Consider the following 15631-nt stretch of genomic DNA (forward strand, 5'->3'; position numbering starts at 1 on the left):
TGACCCCAGCTGTGCAGACACCAGCCCGTGCCCTGGCACTCTGGTTGAACCTCTCCTCAGGGAGGTTGGTGCCATCCCAGGGCCCAAGGGTGAGACCGTGTTCTGTTAGGAGAGTGGCCATCACCTCTGCTCGTGACCCTTCTCTCCTTGCCGCCGTCTCCCAGGATGCAGGAAGCCAGCAGATCGGGTTCTTGCTTGGAAGCTGTGGAGTGACTGTAGCCTTGACGAGTGACGCTTGCCACAAAGGGCTGCCGAAGAGCCCGACGGGGGAGATCCCACAGTTCAAAGGTGAGCCTCAGTGCCGGGCGAGGAGGATGTGCTCCGAGGCATCTGTGCCAACACACCGTCCACACACGAGGTTTCAGATCACACCCCACATGCTCTCAGCCTGCACGTGATGTGCTGTAACTGCAGGAGGCTTACAGCACCTTAGCCGTGGCCTTAGACTTGGTGGAAACACCAGCGATTTGGTCTGGCTTGTGCTGTTGTGAAGCATGCCACCAACGGGAAGGTGGTGTCACACCTGTCTTCTGGGGGATGCTTGCCTGAAAGGAATTTGTCCTTTATTTCCAAGGTTGGCCAAAGCTATTATGGTTTGTCACAGAGTCAAAACATCTCTCTAAACCTCCTCGAGATTGGTTCCCGCACATTAAGGACGCAAATAATGACACTGCGTATATCGAGGTGAGTTGCTGGGTCTGGACGAGGTTGGGGGAACTGAGTGACACGCACTGCAACCCTTACACAGCTCAGGGTCAGAGGTGGATGTGGGCCCGGAGCTCTACCCTCTCGGCACCTTCTCATTGCAGTACAAGACGTGCAAGGATGGGAGCGTGCTCGGGGTGACCGTGACGAGGATCGCGCTTCTGACCCACTGCCAGGCCCTCACACAGGCGTGTGGCTACACAGAAGGTATGGGCAGACCATTCCTGGGGGACCCTGACCCCAGCCCCCAGCCCTATGAGATGAGTGTTGTTCCCACTAGTCACTCGGAGAGTCGTGCCGCTCCACCGAAGGTCTGTGTGTTGGATTGTTTAGTTGGCGTCTCAGTCTGCTCTGGCAGCCAAAACAGACACCACAGACTGGGGCTTCAACAACAGATGTTGACGTCTCACAGTCTGGAGGCTGAAGTCTGAAATCCAGTGCCAGAGGGTTGGTTCCTGGGAGACCCCCTTCCAGGCCTGCGGACGGCACCTTCTGGCTGTGTCTTCATACTGCCTCTCCTCTGTGCAGAGGGAGCTCTGGTGTGTCTTCCTCTTCTTATAAGGACACCATTCTTATTGGATCAGGCCCCACCCTATGACTTTACCTAACTTTAATCATCTCCTTAGAGCCCCATCTCCAGGCACATTTATACTTGGCGTTAGGGCTTCAACATAGGAATTTGGGAGAAAACAGTCTAGGCCATAACAGATAGTTGACACCATTGATGTATATTCGTTCCTGGCTGCACAGTGGAACCTCTTTGGGAGCTTTAAAAAAGTGCACATGCTACAGTGCACCCCCCTCCCCGCAACTGGCTTGGATTCTGGGGCTGCGTTTCACAGTCAAAGGGTTGGTTTCCATGATGTGCTTTCTTTGCCCTGTTTGGGGTTGTCCTGGAGGCACAGAGTTAGGGTCACTGGAGGTAACCATGTTGACAGCGCTGACGGGCTCATGGTAGGAAGGATTAGACCCCACATACCCACAGCTCCCTCCGCTGGAGTGTCTGCCATCAGGTCCCCGCACTAGCCACGTCGCAGGCACCCGCCACACTGGAGTCTCTTCCCAGTACCCAAGTGTCTGTCACGAGCCATGGATGAGACACTTTTCTCTTTTTGCTGTTCTCATTTGCTTTCTCTCTCTCCCCATCCTTCTGGCAGTCTCCCTTTTTAAGACCAGTTCACTTGTCTCGTGGAGATGTTCCACTGATGTTTGGTCCCTGGACAAGTTTCCCAGACGTTGTCACACGTGGAGACACACTGCCTGTAATGATCACCACCCTGTTTGTCACTGTTTTCAGTTTCCTAGTTTTTCTCACAACCTCATGACCTGTATTCCTTGCCCTAATTTCCTAAAGGTCCAGGGCCATCACTCTTGCAGGGATTGGGGAAGATAGATACATACTTGCTTCCTGATTCTCCACTTTTAAAAATCTTGCATAAGATAGAATACAGGCTGTGTATTTTGAATGTCCCTTTTTGAAAGGGGGTGAGGCACTCGGTACTGAAGCTTTGGCAAGCATTCTAGTGGCAGGTTTGCTGGAAATTGCCTCCTCCTGCAAGTACACAGCATTTCCCTCTCTTGGGAGAACATGTGATGGAAATGAAAAGAATCTTTTAAGAAAGAAAAGGCAGGGAGAGGGAAAACAAATATTGGGTTGGCCAAATAGTTCATTAAAACCCAAACGAACTTTTTGGCCAACCCAGTATATAAAAGGAGAAGGAATAAGGCGTTTTAAGTGATGCTGTGAAGAGCTATTGCTGTTAAGTTGTGTATCAGAATGCTCATCTAGAAGCACTTCCCAGGCAGGCCAGCATTTTAAACGGGTCTGATTGGAGGCTGCAGCATTTCTGTAAAGACAGTGAAATGATGTTTTTCTAAGACCCATTACTTCCCACTGATGTGGTATTGGATTTTTTGTGTCCTTTGGTCTGTGACCGTCTTTTGTTAAAATCTTTGACTCTGTATTTTATAGCTGAAACAATTGTGAATGTGTTGGATTTCAAGAAAGACGTTGGGCTTTGGCACGGAATCCTAACAGTAAGTGAGACGCCCCTTGCTCTGCAGTGTCCTGTTTGACTTTGAATGTGCTCAGTGTTGGGATTAGAATGATGATCTGTGTACACAGCGGCTTGGGTAAGCCCCTTCCTCCCACATTATAAAGAAAAGTTACCATTTTTAGAAGTCTTAAGTTAACGTAACTTCCAGGAGCTCAGCAAACCAGTGGGTCAGTAGCTGCTTGCCTGCATCGTGGGCCCACGCTCTGAGGCTGCAGCTGTGAGAGAGAGTGGCCTTCTTAGGCTCAGGGAAGTTCAGGATCTTTCTTCCCACGGTTGGCATTTCAGATTGTGCAGAAACGTTGATGTCTTGCATTTGGGTCACTTTGCCCATACATATGACTTGGCTACAAAATTCTTTTTATCTTTCTGTGAATCATTGTTTAATGAATGTTTCGGGAATTATGCTGCAGGGGGAAAAGTACTTTGAGATTTCCCCTTGGCCAAAAATTCAACACGAGTTGCAGAGAATGTATGTCTCATTTTTGTTAGTGCCACTTGAGAAGTGATGACCATTCAAAGCTGTAGGCACTTTTAATAGAGGGATAACCTTATTATTAAGATATGCTTAGCACTTAAGAAATATGTGTAGCATCACTGCTTCGAATCTCCCTATGTCTGTTTCATATGTGATGATTTCCACTCACCTGTTTTTCTTTTTAAGTTTCTTATGCTGAAACCTTATATCTTTTTAGAAGCAAAAAACTCTAGTAGTTTTACATGAGTGATAGGAACATAACTATAAAAAGAGGGATTTGTTGTTTCTTGATAAACCAGAATTTATGCAGACATCATATAGACAAAGGTTTGGGGCTCCGGCCCAGCCAGCTTCCTTCTGTTACCGTCTGGACACTAGTCGGTGAGACAGAAACACAGCCCCACACACGCATTACCCGTGGCCTGCTGGTGTCATGGGAAGAGCACAGCCTCAGAGAACCCAGGTTGGATGTTGGTCCTTCCTTCTGTAGCTTGTGACTCTGGGCGCGTCACCTGCTCCTGTGCCCAAGAATCGTCTGTTGCCTGAGTCACTCTGCACCTGTGTTTTCCTTACCTGTCTCGTGGGAATGTTGACCGTGTGAGAACCATGTGGCTTAACGTTCAGTGAGTGCCTGGCCCATCTACTTGCTTGATGACCGTTGCCATCAGAGTTCTCTTGTGACAGTCTTGCTTTCAAGAGCTCTGTGATAGATCTTGTTGACGTGGTCACCCGCCTGCTCACTGATGCTATGGATTACTGCCTCCGGAATTGGTGGTTTCTGAGTCTGTCTCTGGCTGCCACCTTCTAGAGCAAGACAGGTCTCTGGCTAGGCAGCACGCACTCTTCCAAAGCATCTTATCTTCTTTATGTTGAAAGATGCTCCCACTCCCAGTATGGAATGGGGAGCAAGCGCGAGGTGAGGGAGGTGAATGCTAGTGGTGAGCAGGCTCACCCGTGTGGGGGAGGGTGCACGTGGTCATCTTCCTGCAGAGCTTCTGAGCTAGACCAGCACTCTGCAGAGTGTCCGTGCCCTCTCTCTCCACCTCCACCCACAGCGGGGGCAGAGCCGACCAGGGGGGGATCTTTTCCAGTGCTCCCCATGTTGTGGTCCCTTCCTGCCAGGTCTGTGCATGCAGCGACTCAGAGGTATGAGTCCCAGCTGCAATGTGTGAGGACTGACCATTTACTTAAAAAGTTAGTTTTTGTCATCCATTTTAAAGAAAGAAACCTTTTACGGGTCCTGGTCTACATGAGCCAGGCTAGATGGAAGAGTGAGGGTGTTAAGACAACTTTCCACCGCTCCTTGGATTTCAGTGTAACATTTAATAAAGGAAATTAATTTTGTGAATAAAAATGAGTAGAATACATCAGAGAGAATTAAGCTTCAAGACTGAAAGGCCAATAAAAAAGTGATCATTCAACTTAAGTTTTTATAAGAAAAGGATTTGGATTTAGATTTTTTTATATCTTTATTGGAGTATAATTGCTTTACAATGGTGTGTTAGTTTCTGCTGTGTAACAGAGTGAATGAGCTATACATATACATACATCCCCATATCTCCTCCCTCTTGCATCTCCCTCCCACCCCCCCATCCCACCCCTCTAGGTGGACACAAAGCACCGAGCTGATCTCCCTGTGCTATGCGGCTGCTTCCCACTAGCTATCTGTTTTACATTTGGTAGTGTATGTATGTCCATGCCACTCTCTCACTTCATCTCAGCTCACCCTTCCCCCTCCCCGTGTCCTCAAGTCCATTCTCTAGTAGGTCTGCATCTTTATTCCTGTCCTGCCCCTAGGTTCTTCAGAACCCTTTTTTTTTTTTTTTAGATTACATGTATATGTGTTAGCATACGGTATTTGTTTTTCTCTTTCTGACTTACTTCACTCTGTATGACAGTATCTAGGTCCATCTACCTCACTACAAATAACTCAATTTCGTTTCTTTTTATGGATAAGTAATATTCCATTGTATATATGTGCCACACCTTCTTTATCCATTCATCTGTCGATGGACACTTAGGTTGCTTCCATTGGACTCAGATTCTTGAGTTGTATCAGTAGAAGCAGGAGTCGGGAGGACTAGACAAGCTTTGAGAAGTCGCCTCCACTCCCAGAGCCTCTTAAAGGATCATCCCCAGTGAGATGCCCATGTGGTCCCCACCCTCCCACCAGGGAGCCCCTGGCAGCAGGGTGAGTCCCACATGGAGCCCTCCCCCACTCACTGCCCAGTGTCCTGCTTTCAGAGCGTCATGAACATGATGCACGTGATCAGCATCCCGTACTCACTGATGAAGGTGAACCCGCTGTCCTGGATTCAGAAGGTCTGCCAGTACAAAGGTGCGTTGCGGAGGCTGCCCCTTTAATGTCACGCCATCCTGCGGCACAGGCGGTGACTCACTTCCCCCCTGCTTCTCCTTCAGCAAAAGTGGCCTGTGTCAAATCCAGGGACATGCACTGGGCATTGGTGGCACACAGGGATCAGAGAGACATCAACCTCTCCTCTCTCCGGATGCTGATAGTGGCCGACGGCGCAAATCCCTGTAAGTGACGGCACCAGGCAGTCAGGAGGGGGCCTCATTCTCCAGGTTTCATTCTCTGGGGTTTGATTTTTCCCTTTTCTAGTCTTTACCTTAGTGAAGAAGTGGTCTTAAGATAATAGCCAAACAGTATTACTCAGCGTAGCCTACGGGCACCAGGGCCTGAAGGTCCAGACACAGCCCTGGGGTTGAGTCCTAGCCCTTCCACTTCCTGATTCTGAAGAGAACATATCTTACTTGTTAAAATTCTTCTCCTTTTGTTAGCTGCAAGATGGTACCCAGTCATCAGATTTTATGAGGATTAAATGAAGCAATCCCTGTGTACAGTTCCTTGGGATATAATAAGTGCTCAAGAAATATTAACTATTATTATTTTATGGTCCATAGTAGTTTTATTGATCAGGAAATTTGATTTGTCATTTTTAATGGAATTTTATTATCAAATCCTGTAGCAGAAATTACCTAGGTAAAATAAATGAGCAGTTCCACAGAATACTGTTAATATACCTTGAGAAATATTTCAGTCAGTCGAAACAAAAACCCAGCTAGCTTGTTTTTTATGAGAAGAGTATATAAGCGAGAAGCAAAGTGAATGAAACGAATTGAATGAACAATGTATGTTTCTGACCACATTTGTAAACTCTGCAGCATATATATTTGTAAATTAAAGCAGTATATGCTTTCTTAAAGGACATCTGATATGCAAAAGTGGACTTGCAAACAGGTGATTTTGCATTAGTTTTATAAATGATTCTTCCATGTACAAAGTAACTCCATAAACTGTGGGCCGTTTAGTACACAGTTGATTTCGCCCATAACTCTTCAGAGTAATATGTCTTACAGGAAGCAGGGTAAACTTGTATTAGGAGCTAGTTTAGCTGATAGGTTCCTAGTAATTATACCTTGATCTCATCGCTCATATTAATATAGAGAAATGTTTTCTTCATTTAGTTGGGTTTAGATTTACTTACTTCTTGGAACATGCATGTTGAAAATGGTAGAACATGTCTCAGAAAAGTTATTAAAGTTAAGTTCTTCAGTCAGCAAAAAGGTTTTAAGTATAGAAGTTGCATTTTTTAAATTCTTGAGTTCTGTGTTTGAGAATAATATTATCTTTCATTGTAACACGAGTGATAAGTTATATAGTAAATGAAGTATTTTTCCATGCTGCCTAACTCCCCATGTGCCTAGATCCTAACTTCAAAAGCATTTTATATTATGGGATACTTTTAATTGTCCACATTGCTTCTCCTGTCTGATTATCATCCCCCCTTTCCCTCTAGGGTCTATTTCTTCCTGTGATGCGTTTCTCAACGTCTTCCAAAGTAAAGGTCTACGCCAGGAGGTCATCTGTCCATGCGCCAGCTCACCAGAGGCTCTCACCGTGGCCATCAGGAGGTACTGCTGTGTTAACTCAAGTGGGCAGCCTGGGGAGGGGTCTCATTCAGCAGCTAACAGAGACCCGGAGCCATCGCAGTTCATCTTAGTGTGAGAATAAAAACAGGACCCAGATTTTCCAGACGAGGTTTTATTCTAGTGTATTCTAGAATGGATTCTCTTAAATAGTCTAGATTCGTTAGTTAGAAACTCACTTTTCACTCTGGAGGTTCGCTGTAATTCCCGAGTGAGTGGAAGTCTGTCCACAGGCATGCTGAGCAGTGAACCTTGTCCTGGCAGGTTATGCACATTTTCATTTGCTTCTATTAGGCTCAGGTTTAACTTGAGGATAGAACAGAGTAAATGTTGGATGAAACGAAATTTTTGTGGCCACCCCTGTGCCCTTGGACATGCGGGTTTTATGTCATCTTCATTTTCTGCAATACTGCACATACTGCACTTTAAAAACTGGTTTTCTGAGCTTTTGAGCAGCTCAGCAGCACATCAGAGGGTTCTGGGGCCTGGAATCTCCCGCTGTGTGGGGCTGGGCTTCTGGGGCTCTTGCTAAGGCCAGCAAGCACAGTGAGTGCCCTTGGTCCTAGGTCACTCCTGCATCACTGCCTGCTTCAGAGCCACTGGGGCCTGTCAGGGACAGGCCATGGTACGGCTCATAAGAGCTCACCCTGCCCAGGGTGAGAAGGGCTAGAGTGGCCTGTCTGACCGTCAGCAGCTCCCAGTAATCCACACTAACCTGAGAAAGGAGGGTTTGCATCACCCAGACGTTTGCAGCCTATACATGACTAATTCGCCAACATCTTTGGGCTCTGTCTCTTAAGTATGTTTTATTTCGTGTCACACCAGTGTGCTCTGTCGTAGCAGTGGATGACAGAGCTTTCGGTGCACAAAGTGCATGAGTTCTGCTCTTTTTACTGAAAGGTTGGGATTCGCAAAAATATTCATGTAAAGGTTGCCCTTAAAGAGACACCTTCTGATGCTTTTAGGAGTTTGTTAATGTGAAATTAACCAGGCCGCCTAACAGGTTGAGAAATTGAAAACCTTTAAAGTATCAGAAGCAACTTTTTTAAAATAAATAAATAAATTTATTTATTTATTTATTTTTGGCTGTGTTGGGTCTTCGTTGTTGTGCGCAGACTTTCTCTAGTTGCGGCAAGCAAGGGCTACTCTTCGGTGCAGTGCGCAGGCTTCTCATTGCGGTGGCTTCTTTTGTTGTGAAGCATGGGCTCTAGGCGCGAGGGCTTCGGTAGTTGTGGCACGTAGGCTTGGTAGTTGTGGCACGCAGCCTCAGTAATTGTGGCTCGCGGGCTCTAGAGCACAGGCTCAGTAGTTGTGGTGCACAGACTTAGCTGCTCCACGGCATGTGGATCTTCCTGGACCGGGGCCCAAACCTGTGTCCCCTGCGTTGGCAGGTGGATTCTTAACCACTGTGCCACCAGGGAAGTCCCCAGAAGCCACTTTTAATTTTGAGTGAACCAGAAATTAAAAGTCTGTAACGTAATTTAAATTGATGAGGAAATATGGCACCATTAACCAGAATCCAGTCTTCATTTTTTAAAGGATGGCATTGTCGTCCCCAAAAGAGAAGGTTTGCAACAAATAATCTTCTGAGATTTATGTCCGACCTTGGAGTACAAAACACATCAGGATTGCAATAGCAGATTTGCCATCACGTCCTGCAGAAATCAGTATTCAAGTATGTGTCTAATTTGACTCTAAGGGTACTCAGCCTCCGGAAGCATGTTGGGGCCAGGAGTCCCAGTTTGAGCCCTGCCCGCTGGTGGCTGGCCACACGATCCTGGGCACATTCCTTCTCTCCAGGGCCTCGGTTTCCTCCACCAAGAAACAAGGGGCTTGGACTCAGTAGTCTCTCAATTTCCTTCTACCTGTAAATTTTTAAGATTCCACAGTTCTGTGAAATAGTACCATTGCCAGAGATGATTCACAGAATGAATGATTCATTCATGTAGACTTGTTATGATCAAATGATTTGCTCATTTGCTTCTCCTAAAAGTGTTTTCTCTGTGCCTTTAAGATATGTTGTATGGATTATGCCAGAGTTGATTGGCAGAGGGTGAAGGGATGAGCAAAAGAGGTTTTTTTTGAAGATGACATGAAAAATAATGATATTTAATTTGTTCAAATTCAGATTTTTGTTGTTTGATTTACATTCTTATAAGGTACATAAGAACATACTCAATAGAGCTGACCATAACCTGCTACTCCATAGAGCTGTGGTTCCCAGCCAAGGCAATTTAGAAATGCTGGCAAGACCTCATTTTAACACAGCCTCCTGACTGACGTCTGAGAATGTCATTAGAATGAAATGCCGCTTATTTAAGTTAAAAAGTAGGACTTGAGAATTGGCATTTCTTACAGCTTTAGACAAAAAAAGAAAAAATGATGTTTATAGGTGCTGCCTCATATCTGACTCATATCTAGCTGATATAAGTGCAATCCATGCTGTTAACAGTCTGTGCAAAAAGCTTTCAAACTTGTAAAAACTGTCTTCCTGTGGGAGTAACCATTTATAACATTGTATCAGTTATATTTTCCTAATAAGTTTTTTAACCTTCAAAAAACTTCAAGTTATTTTTTAGGGACAAGGATAGTCATAGGGAGGACAAGTGAAGAAAAAGTAGGCTTCTTAGTTTCAAACGGTGGACAAGTGAATTATTGTTCTTACAGAAAAAGAAAGATCTTTTAAACCTTCTTCGTGATCTTCCTGTTGTGGCTGCTGTTATTCAGTTTGTCAGGTTATGTGCCATTGTCAAGAAGCCAATACTGTCAGCTCATTAGCATCAAATAAGCTAATAAGTAGTTTGAGATCTCCATTAGTTTATGGAATGTTATCCCTGCCCTTCAGTAATAAATGATGTGCATGAATTGAATGAGACCCAACATCAGGTCTTATTTTCTTCAAATAAATTTTCTTCTCTAAGAGGACTTTATCTGTGGGCCAAAGTAATGAATGGAATTTTTATTGTCTGGTGGTGAAGCTCTTATTTTCAGAGAAAAAGTAAGACGTATATACGGCACTTACATGTAGTCAACCTAGAGCTTTAGTGCTAGAAGGATGTTCATCTGGTTTCATTTTATACATGAAGAAAAAGAGGTGCTTTTCTAGTCTAATAAATAGTTCCAAACAGACAAAATATAGACAATAGAAGATTCAGAGCTTTGGCAATCTGTGGTTTATATAAGCAGGGTATTGACAAGTTTCAGTAGAAAGCACTCCAGAAAGCAAGGTAACCCTGAGGGCTTCAGCCTATTCTCAGACCAGCACGTGTGCCTCTGCTATGTGGATCAGCAGGCAGGAAGAAGCAAAGGATTTTTAATTGTTTCTCTAAACATGTTTTAAAATCTTTTATAAAAATCTTTCTTTAAAAAAGATTAAAAGTTTATTGACAAAACTAGGCAAATTAGCCAGGAAATAAACCCATGCACCTTTGGTCAGTTAATCTGTGACAAAGGAGGCAAGAATATACAATGGAGAAAAGACAAGTCTCTTCAATAAGTGGTGCTGGGAAAACTGGACAGCTACATGTAAAAGAATGAAATTAGAACATTCTCTAACACCATATACAAAAATAAACTCAAAATGGATTAAAGACCTAATTGTAAGACCAGATACTATAAAACTCCTAGAGGAAAACATGGGCAGAACATTCTTTGATATAAATCGCAGCAATACCTTTTTGGATCCATCTCCTAGAGTAGTGGAAATAGAAACAAAAATAAGCAAATGGGACCTAATTAAACTTAAAAGCTTTGACACAGCAAAGGAAGCCATAAACAAGACAAAAAGACAACCTACTGACTGGGAGAAAATATTTGCAAATGATGCAACCGACAAGGGTTTAATTTCCAAAATAAACAAACAGCTCATACAGCTCAATATCAAAAAATGAACAACCCAATCAAAAACTGGGCAGAAGACCTAAATAGACACTTCTCCAAAGAAGGCATACAGATGGCCAACAGGCACGTGAAAAGATGCTCAACATTGCTCATTATTAGAGAAGTGCAAACCAAAACTACAATGAAGTATCACCTCATACTGGTCAGAATGGCCATCGTCAAAAAGTCTACAAATAATAAATGCTGGAGAGGGTGTGGAGAAAAGGGAACCCTCCTACACTGTTGGTGGGAATGTAAATTGGTGTAGCCACTCTGGAGAACAGTATGGAGGTTCCTTGAGAAACTAAAAATAGAATTAATCCCACTCCTGGACATATATCTGGAAAAGACAAAAACTCTAACTTGAAAAGATTGATGCACTCCAATGTTCATTGCAGCACTATTTATAATAACCAAGACATGAAAGCAACCTAAGTGTCCATTGACAGACGAATGGATAAAGAAGATGTGGTATATATATATACAGTGAAATACTACTCGGCCATAAAAAAAGAATGAAGTAATGCCATTTTCAGCAACACGGATGGACCTAGAGATTATCATACTAAGTGAAGTAAGTCAGAGGGAGAAAGACACATATCATATGATATCACTTATATGTGGAATCTTAAAAAATGATAAAAATGAACTTATTTACAAAACAGAAACAGACTCACAGACATAGAAAACAAACTTACTGTTACCAAAGGGGAAGGGGGTGGGGGAGGGATAAATCAGGATTTGGGGATTAACAGATACACACTACTGTACGTAAAATAAACAGCAAAACCTACTGTACAGCACAGGGAACTATATTCAGTATCTTGTAATAACCTAAAATGGAAAAGAATATGAAAAAGAATAGGGGTGTGTGTGTGTATGTATGTGTATTTATATCTCTGAATCACTTTGCTGTACACCGGAAGCTAACACAATATTGTAAATCAACTATATTTCAATAAAAACAAAAAAATCCAGATTTCTAAAGCAGAGACATTGAGTTGTGATCACTCACTTCATAAAAAGGATTATTCCTTTTGGGGAGACATACCAGCATGCTTTCCAACTTTGTTTCTTTTTAATTTGAAGGTCCAGTTGGCTTTATTAAGCAATTCATGAATTGGGCTGCATCCCATCTAGCAAGTAGAAAGACGCTCCTAGGGGTTGTACAAAATGGAAGGTTTCTGTAGGCAGGAGGTGGGTAGGGTAAGAAGGTATTAGCAAAAGAAAAAGCATTGCTTCAGTGTGGTATGTTTCATTCCTTTCTCCTTATTCTCCTGTCTGTGACAGGTTTTTGGTTTGTGGTTGCCATGAGGTTCATATATTTCAACCTGTGTATATATGCATCTGTTTTAAGTTGATGGTCACTTAAGTTTGAGCACATTTTAAAAACACTCCATTTTTACTCCCCCCCATTTTGTTTTTGATGTCATATTTTGCATTCTTTTAATTTTGTGTGTTGCTTAACTATTTATTGTGGATATAGATGATTTTACTACTTTTGTCTTTGAATCTTCCTACTAGCTTCACAGGTGGTTGATCCATTACCTTTACTATATGTTTGCCTTTACCAATGAGATTTTTCCTTTCATAATTTTTTGTTTCTAGTTATGGCCTAGAAACCATAAACCATTTCTTGTAAGAATAGTTTAGTGGTGATGAACTCCTGTAACTTTGCTTGTCTGTAAAATTCTTCTCTCTCCAAGTCTGAATAAGAGCTTTGTGGGTACAGTCTTCTTGGTTCTGAGTGTTTGCTTTTAGCACTCCGAATATATCTTGCCAGACCCCTGGGCTGCAGAGTTTCTGCTGACAAGTCAGCTGTTAGTCTCTGTCGGTTCCGTGCATGTAAATAGTTGCTTTTCTCTTTCTGATTTTAAGATTCTCTCTTTATCTTTAACCTTTACTGTTTTAATTATAATGTGTCTTGGTGTGGGTCTCTTTGAATTCATCTTGACACCCTCTGTGCTTCCTGGACTAGGATGTCTGCTTCCTTTCCCAGATTAGGGACGTTCTCATCCATTATTTCTTCAGCTATAGGTTTTCTGTCTCTTCTCCTTCTGGGACCCCATAGTGTGAATGTTCACGCACTTGATGTTGTCCCAGAGGCCCCTTAAACCATCTTCATGTTTTCTCTTTCTTTTTTCTTCTGCTGTTCCTATCGGATGATTTCTGCTACCCAGTTTTCCAGATGACTGATCCATTCCGCATCCTCTGATCTGCTTTTGGGTCCCTCTAGTGTTGTTTTGATTTCTGTTATTTTTCAGTTCTGTTTGGTTCTTTTTATATTTTCTGTGTCCTTATCGAAATTCCCACTGAGTTTCCCCATTCTTCTCCTGAGTTCAGTGCGCATCTTCATGACCATTAGTTTGAGCTCTGTCTGGTAAATTGCTTATCTCTGCTTCATGTAGTTCTTTTTCTGAGGTTTTGTCTTGTTCTTTTGTGGCTTTGGCCAGGTGATGTCGTGTCCTAGAGGTGCCCTGTGGTTCTGGAGACCCGGTGCCTGCAGGCGGCACACATCTGCCTGGAGCGCCTCAGGAAGTGGTACTTCACTTCGTTGCAGTAAAATGAACGGAGCATCACTGATGACTGGCCCGAAGCAGCCGGCGAATTCCCACATGCAGAGATTCTCACGGTGGTTAATACTCCATTGTGCTACCCACCAACCCATTTTGGTTTTTGATGTGACTTGAAATGACAAACTTCATGCTCACCATATCCAATAGGAGAGAGGTCCTAGGAGCAGAGTTCAGGGTGCATTTCAAGACGGGCAAGTGCTTGCCAAGTGTTCGCCGTGGTGTTGTTTACCTTGAGTTTGTCCAGAACTGTGTACATTTGAAAGAGTGCTTTTCAGTCTTCTCATCTTGATTTTCACAACCACCTTATCTGATAGAAAAGGCAGATTGTAGACTTACTTTCTAATGGACCAGTTAGCCTCTGAGACACTCAGTTTCTTTGCATGTAAACGAGGCCGTGGATATCTGTGCCTCCTACCTGTGTCTGACACACCAGGCCCTGGTGCCCACACCCATGTCTGCTCCAGGCTGTGTGTAACCACTGTCCCTCTTGCTGCTGCCACCACCTGCCCCCCCCAAGGCTTCACATCTGTTCACTGTCCATGAGAAGTTCAGGTTAGACCCAGGGGCATGCAGAGACCGAGGGCTGGTCTTCATCTCTTAGATCTTGGCCACTGTTTGTGGACTCAGTTCTCCTTTCACGTGGGAAGGAGAGTGGGGGACAGAGTGGTCACGATTTTTAGTTTAAGCCTCCACCCCCGTGATCATCCTCTCTTACTTACTCTTCAGTGAAGCCATGTGTAAACATACCCCACACCTCCCGCCGGCCTCCAGCCTTCTTGTTCTCACATCCCATCTGATTCGCCAGGGAACATCCAAGCCCAGCTGTTTCTCCTGCCTCCTCACCGGGGTTCCCAGCCTTCTGCCTGCTCTCCTTCCTGACCAGAGCCTGCAGGACCCACAAGGCCATGCAGTCTGGCCACACCCCCTCTTGGCCCCTTCTCCCACTGCCCCGTCCTCCCTCCCCGCAACCAGACCTCCTGGTCTCTGCTGCCCGCTCTACCTGGTGTGCCCCCAGGGTAGCATGGCCAGAGCTCTGTCTTTGCTCACTTCGGGGAGGCCTGCCCTGACCACCCCCCACAGAGTGAACGCGCCCCTCCCACTCTTGTGTGACTCATTGTGATGCCCTCTCAGCATTTGCCACTTTCTCATGCGCCGTGTGATTTACTGGTGTATTATTGTTTATTCTGTCTCTGTCTGGTTAATAGTTGGTGCTTAGTATATATTTTGTTAATAGATGAATGAAAGAAAAATTTAAAATCTGTAAAGTGAGAAGTAAAAGTCCCTTGCCAGACACTTACGATGACCCTTCGTAATTTACCAGCAGCAAGTGCTGTGAAGAGTTGAGCCTTTTTCCGCGTGTCTGTGTACAGGATGTGCACGCCCACCTAAGCAGGAAGATGCTCCCTTGCAGTTTTACCTGAGAGTAGTCATGTGGGGTTTTGTTTGCTTTCATTTTACTTGATGATCTAGGTGCAGCTAACAGCCTAGAGTTATGGTATCATAATCTGGTCTCCTGAGAAAACAGCACCAGCAGAAAGCTGTGTCCTTACCCTCCACGGCCCCCATGAGGCTGGTCATGAGAAAGGCTGAGATGAGGGAGGAAGCGGGGGAGGGGGGAAAAGGAGTGGGAGAAAGAAGGAGGAAGTGGAGGGGAGAGGAGGAGGGAGAGAGATGGGGAGAAGGCGTGGACGCAGGTGGGGTCTGGGGCAGCAGTCTGAGGCTGTCAGGGTGATGTTCTAATGGCAGGGAAAGAAGGGGCTTCATCCGTTCCACAGGAGCAAGGTCTGGACCCCAGAGTTTGTGCAGGAAACTTGCTTCTGCCCAGACTCCCTGGAGCCATGTGTGGGCTTTATGTGCTGCATGCACAGCCGTGGAGAGTCAGGAGTTGAGTAGAACACAGACATAAAAAAACGTAGGAGGACATGGGTTCTGCCACCTCACTTTCTGCACTGAGCACATACGGTAAAATTGCCCCCGGCCCGCGTGCA

The 15631-nt window shown here is 44.6% G+C and overlaps 1 protein-coding gene across 5 annotated transcripts in view; it reads left to right on the top strand.

Moving 5' to 3' along the window:
- Window positions 1-15631, top strand: part of DIP2C (disco interacting protein 2 homolog C) — a 186687-nt gene that overhangs the window by 84280 nt on the left and 86776 nt on the right. For all 5 annotated transcript variants that reach the window (XM_029238229.1, XM_029238230.1, XM_029238231.1 and 2 more), the window contains 7 exons: window positions 165-288; window positions 575-684; window positions 810-912; window positions 2678-2742; window positions 5482-5575; window positions 5659-5778; window positions 7059-7173. In XM_029238229.1, coding sequence (XP_029094062.1) covers window positions 165-288; window positions 575-684; window positions 810-912; window positions 2678-2742; window positions 5482-5575; window positions 5659-5778; window positions 7059-7173 — 731 coding nt within the window. The remainder of the gene's footprint in view (window positions 1-164; window positions 289-574; window positions 685-809; window positions 913-2677; window positions 2743-5481; window positions 5576-5658; window positions 5779-7058; window positions 7174-15631) is intronic.

Source organism: Monodon monoceros, unplaced genomic scaffold (assembly GCF_005190385.1).
Source record: "Monodon monoceros isolate NGI ecotype Baffin Bay Population unplaced genomic scaffold, NGI_Narwhal_1 Super_Scaffold_21, whole genome shotgun sequence".
Classification (NCBI taxonomy): Eukaryota; Metazoa; Chordata; class Mammalia; order Artiodactyla; family Monodontidae; genus Monodon; species Monodon monoceros.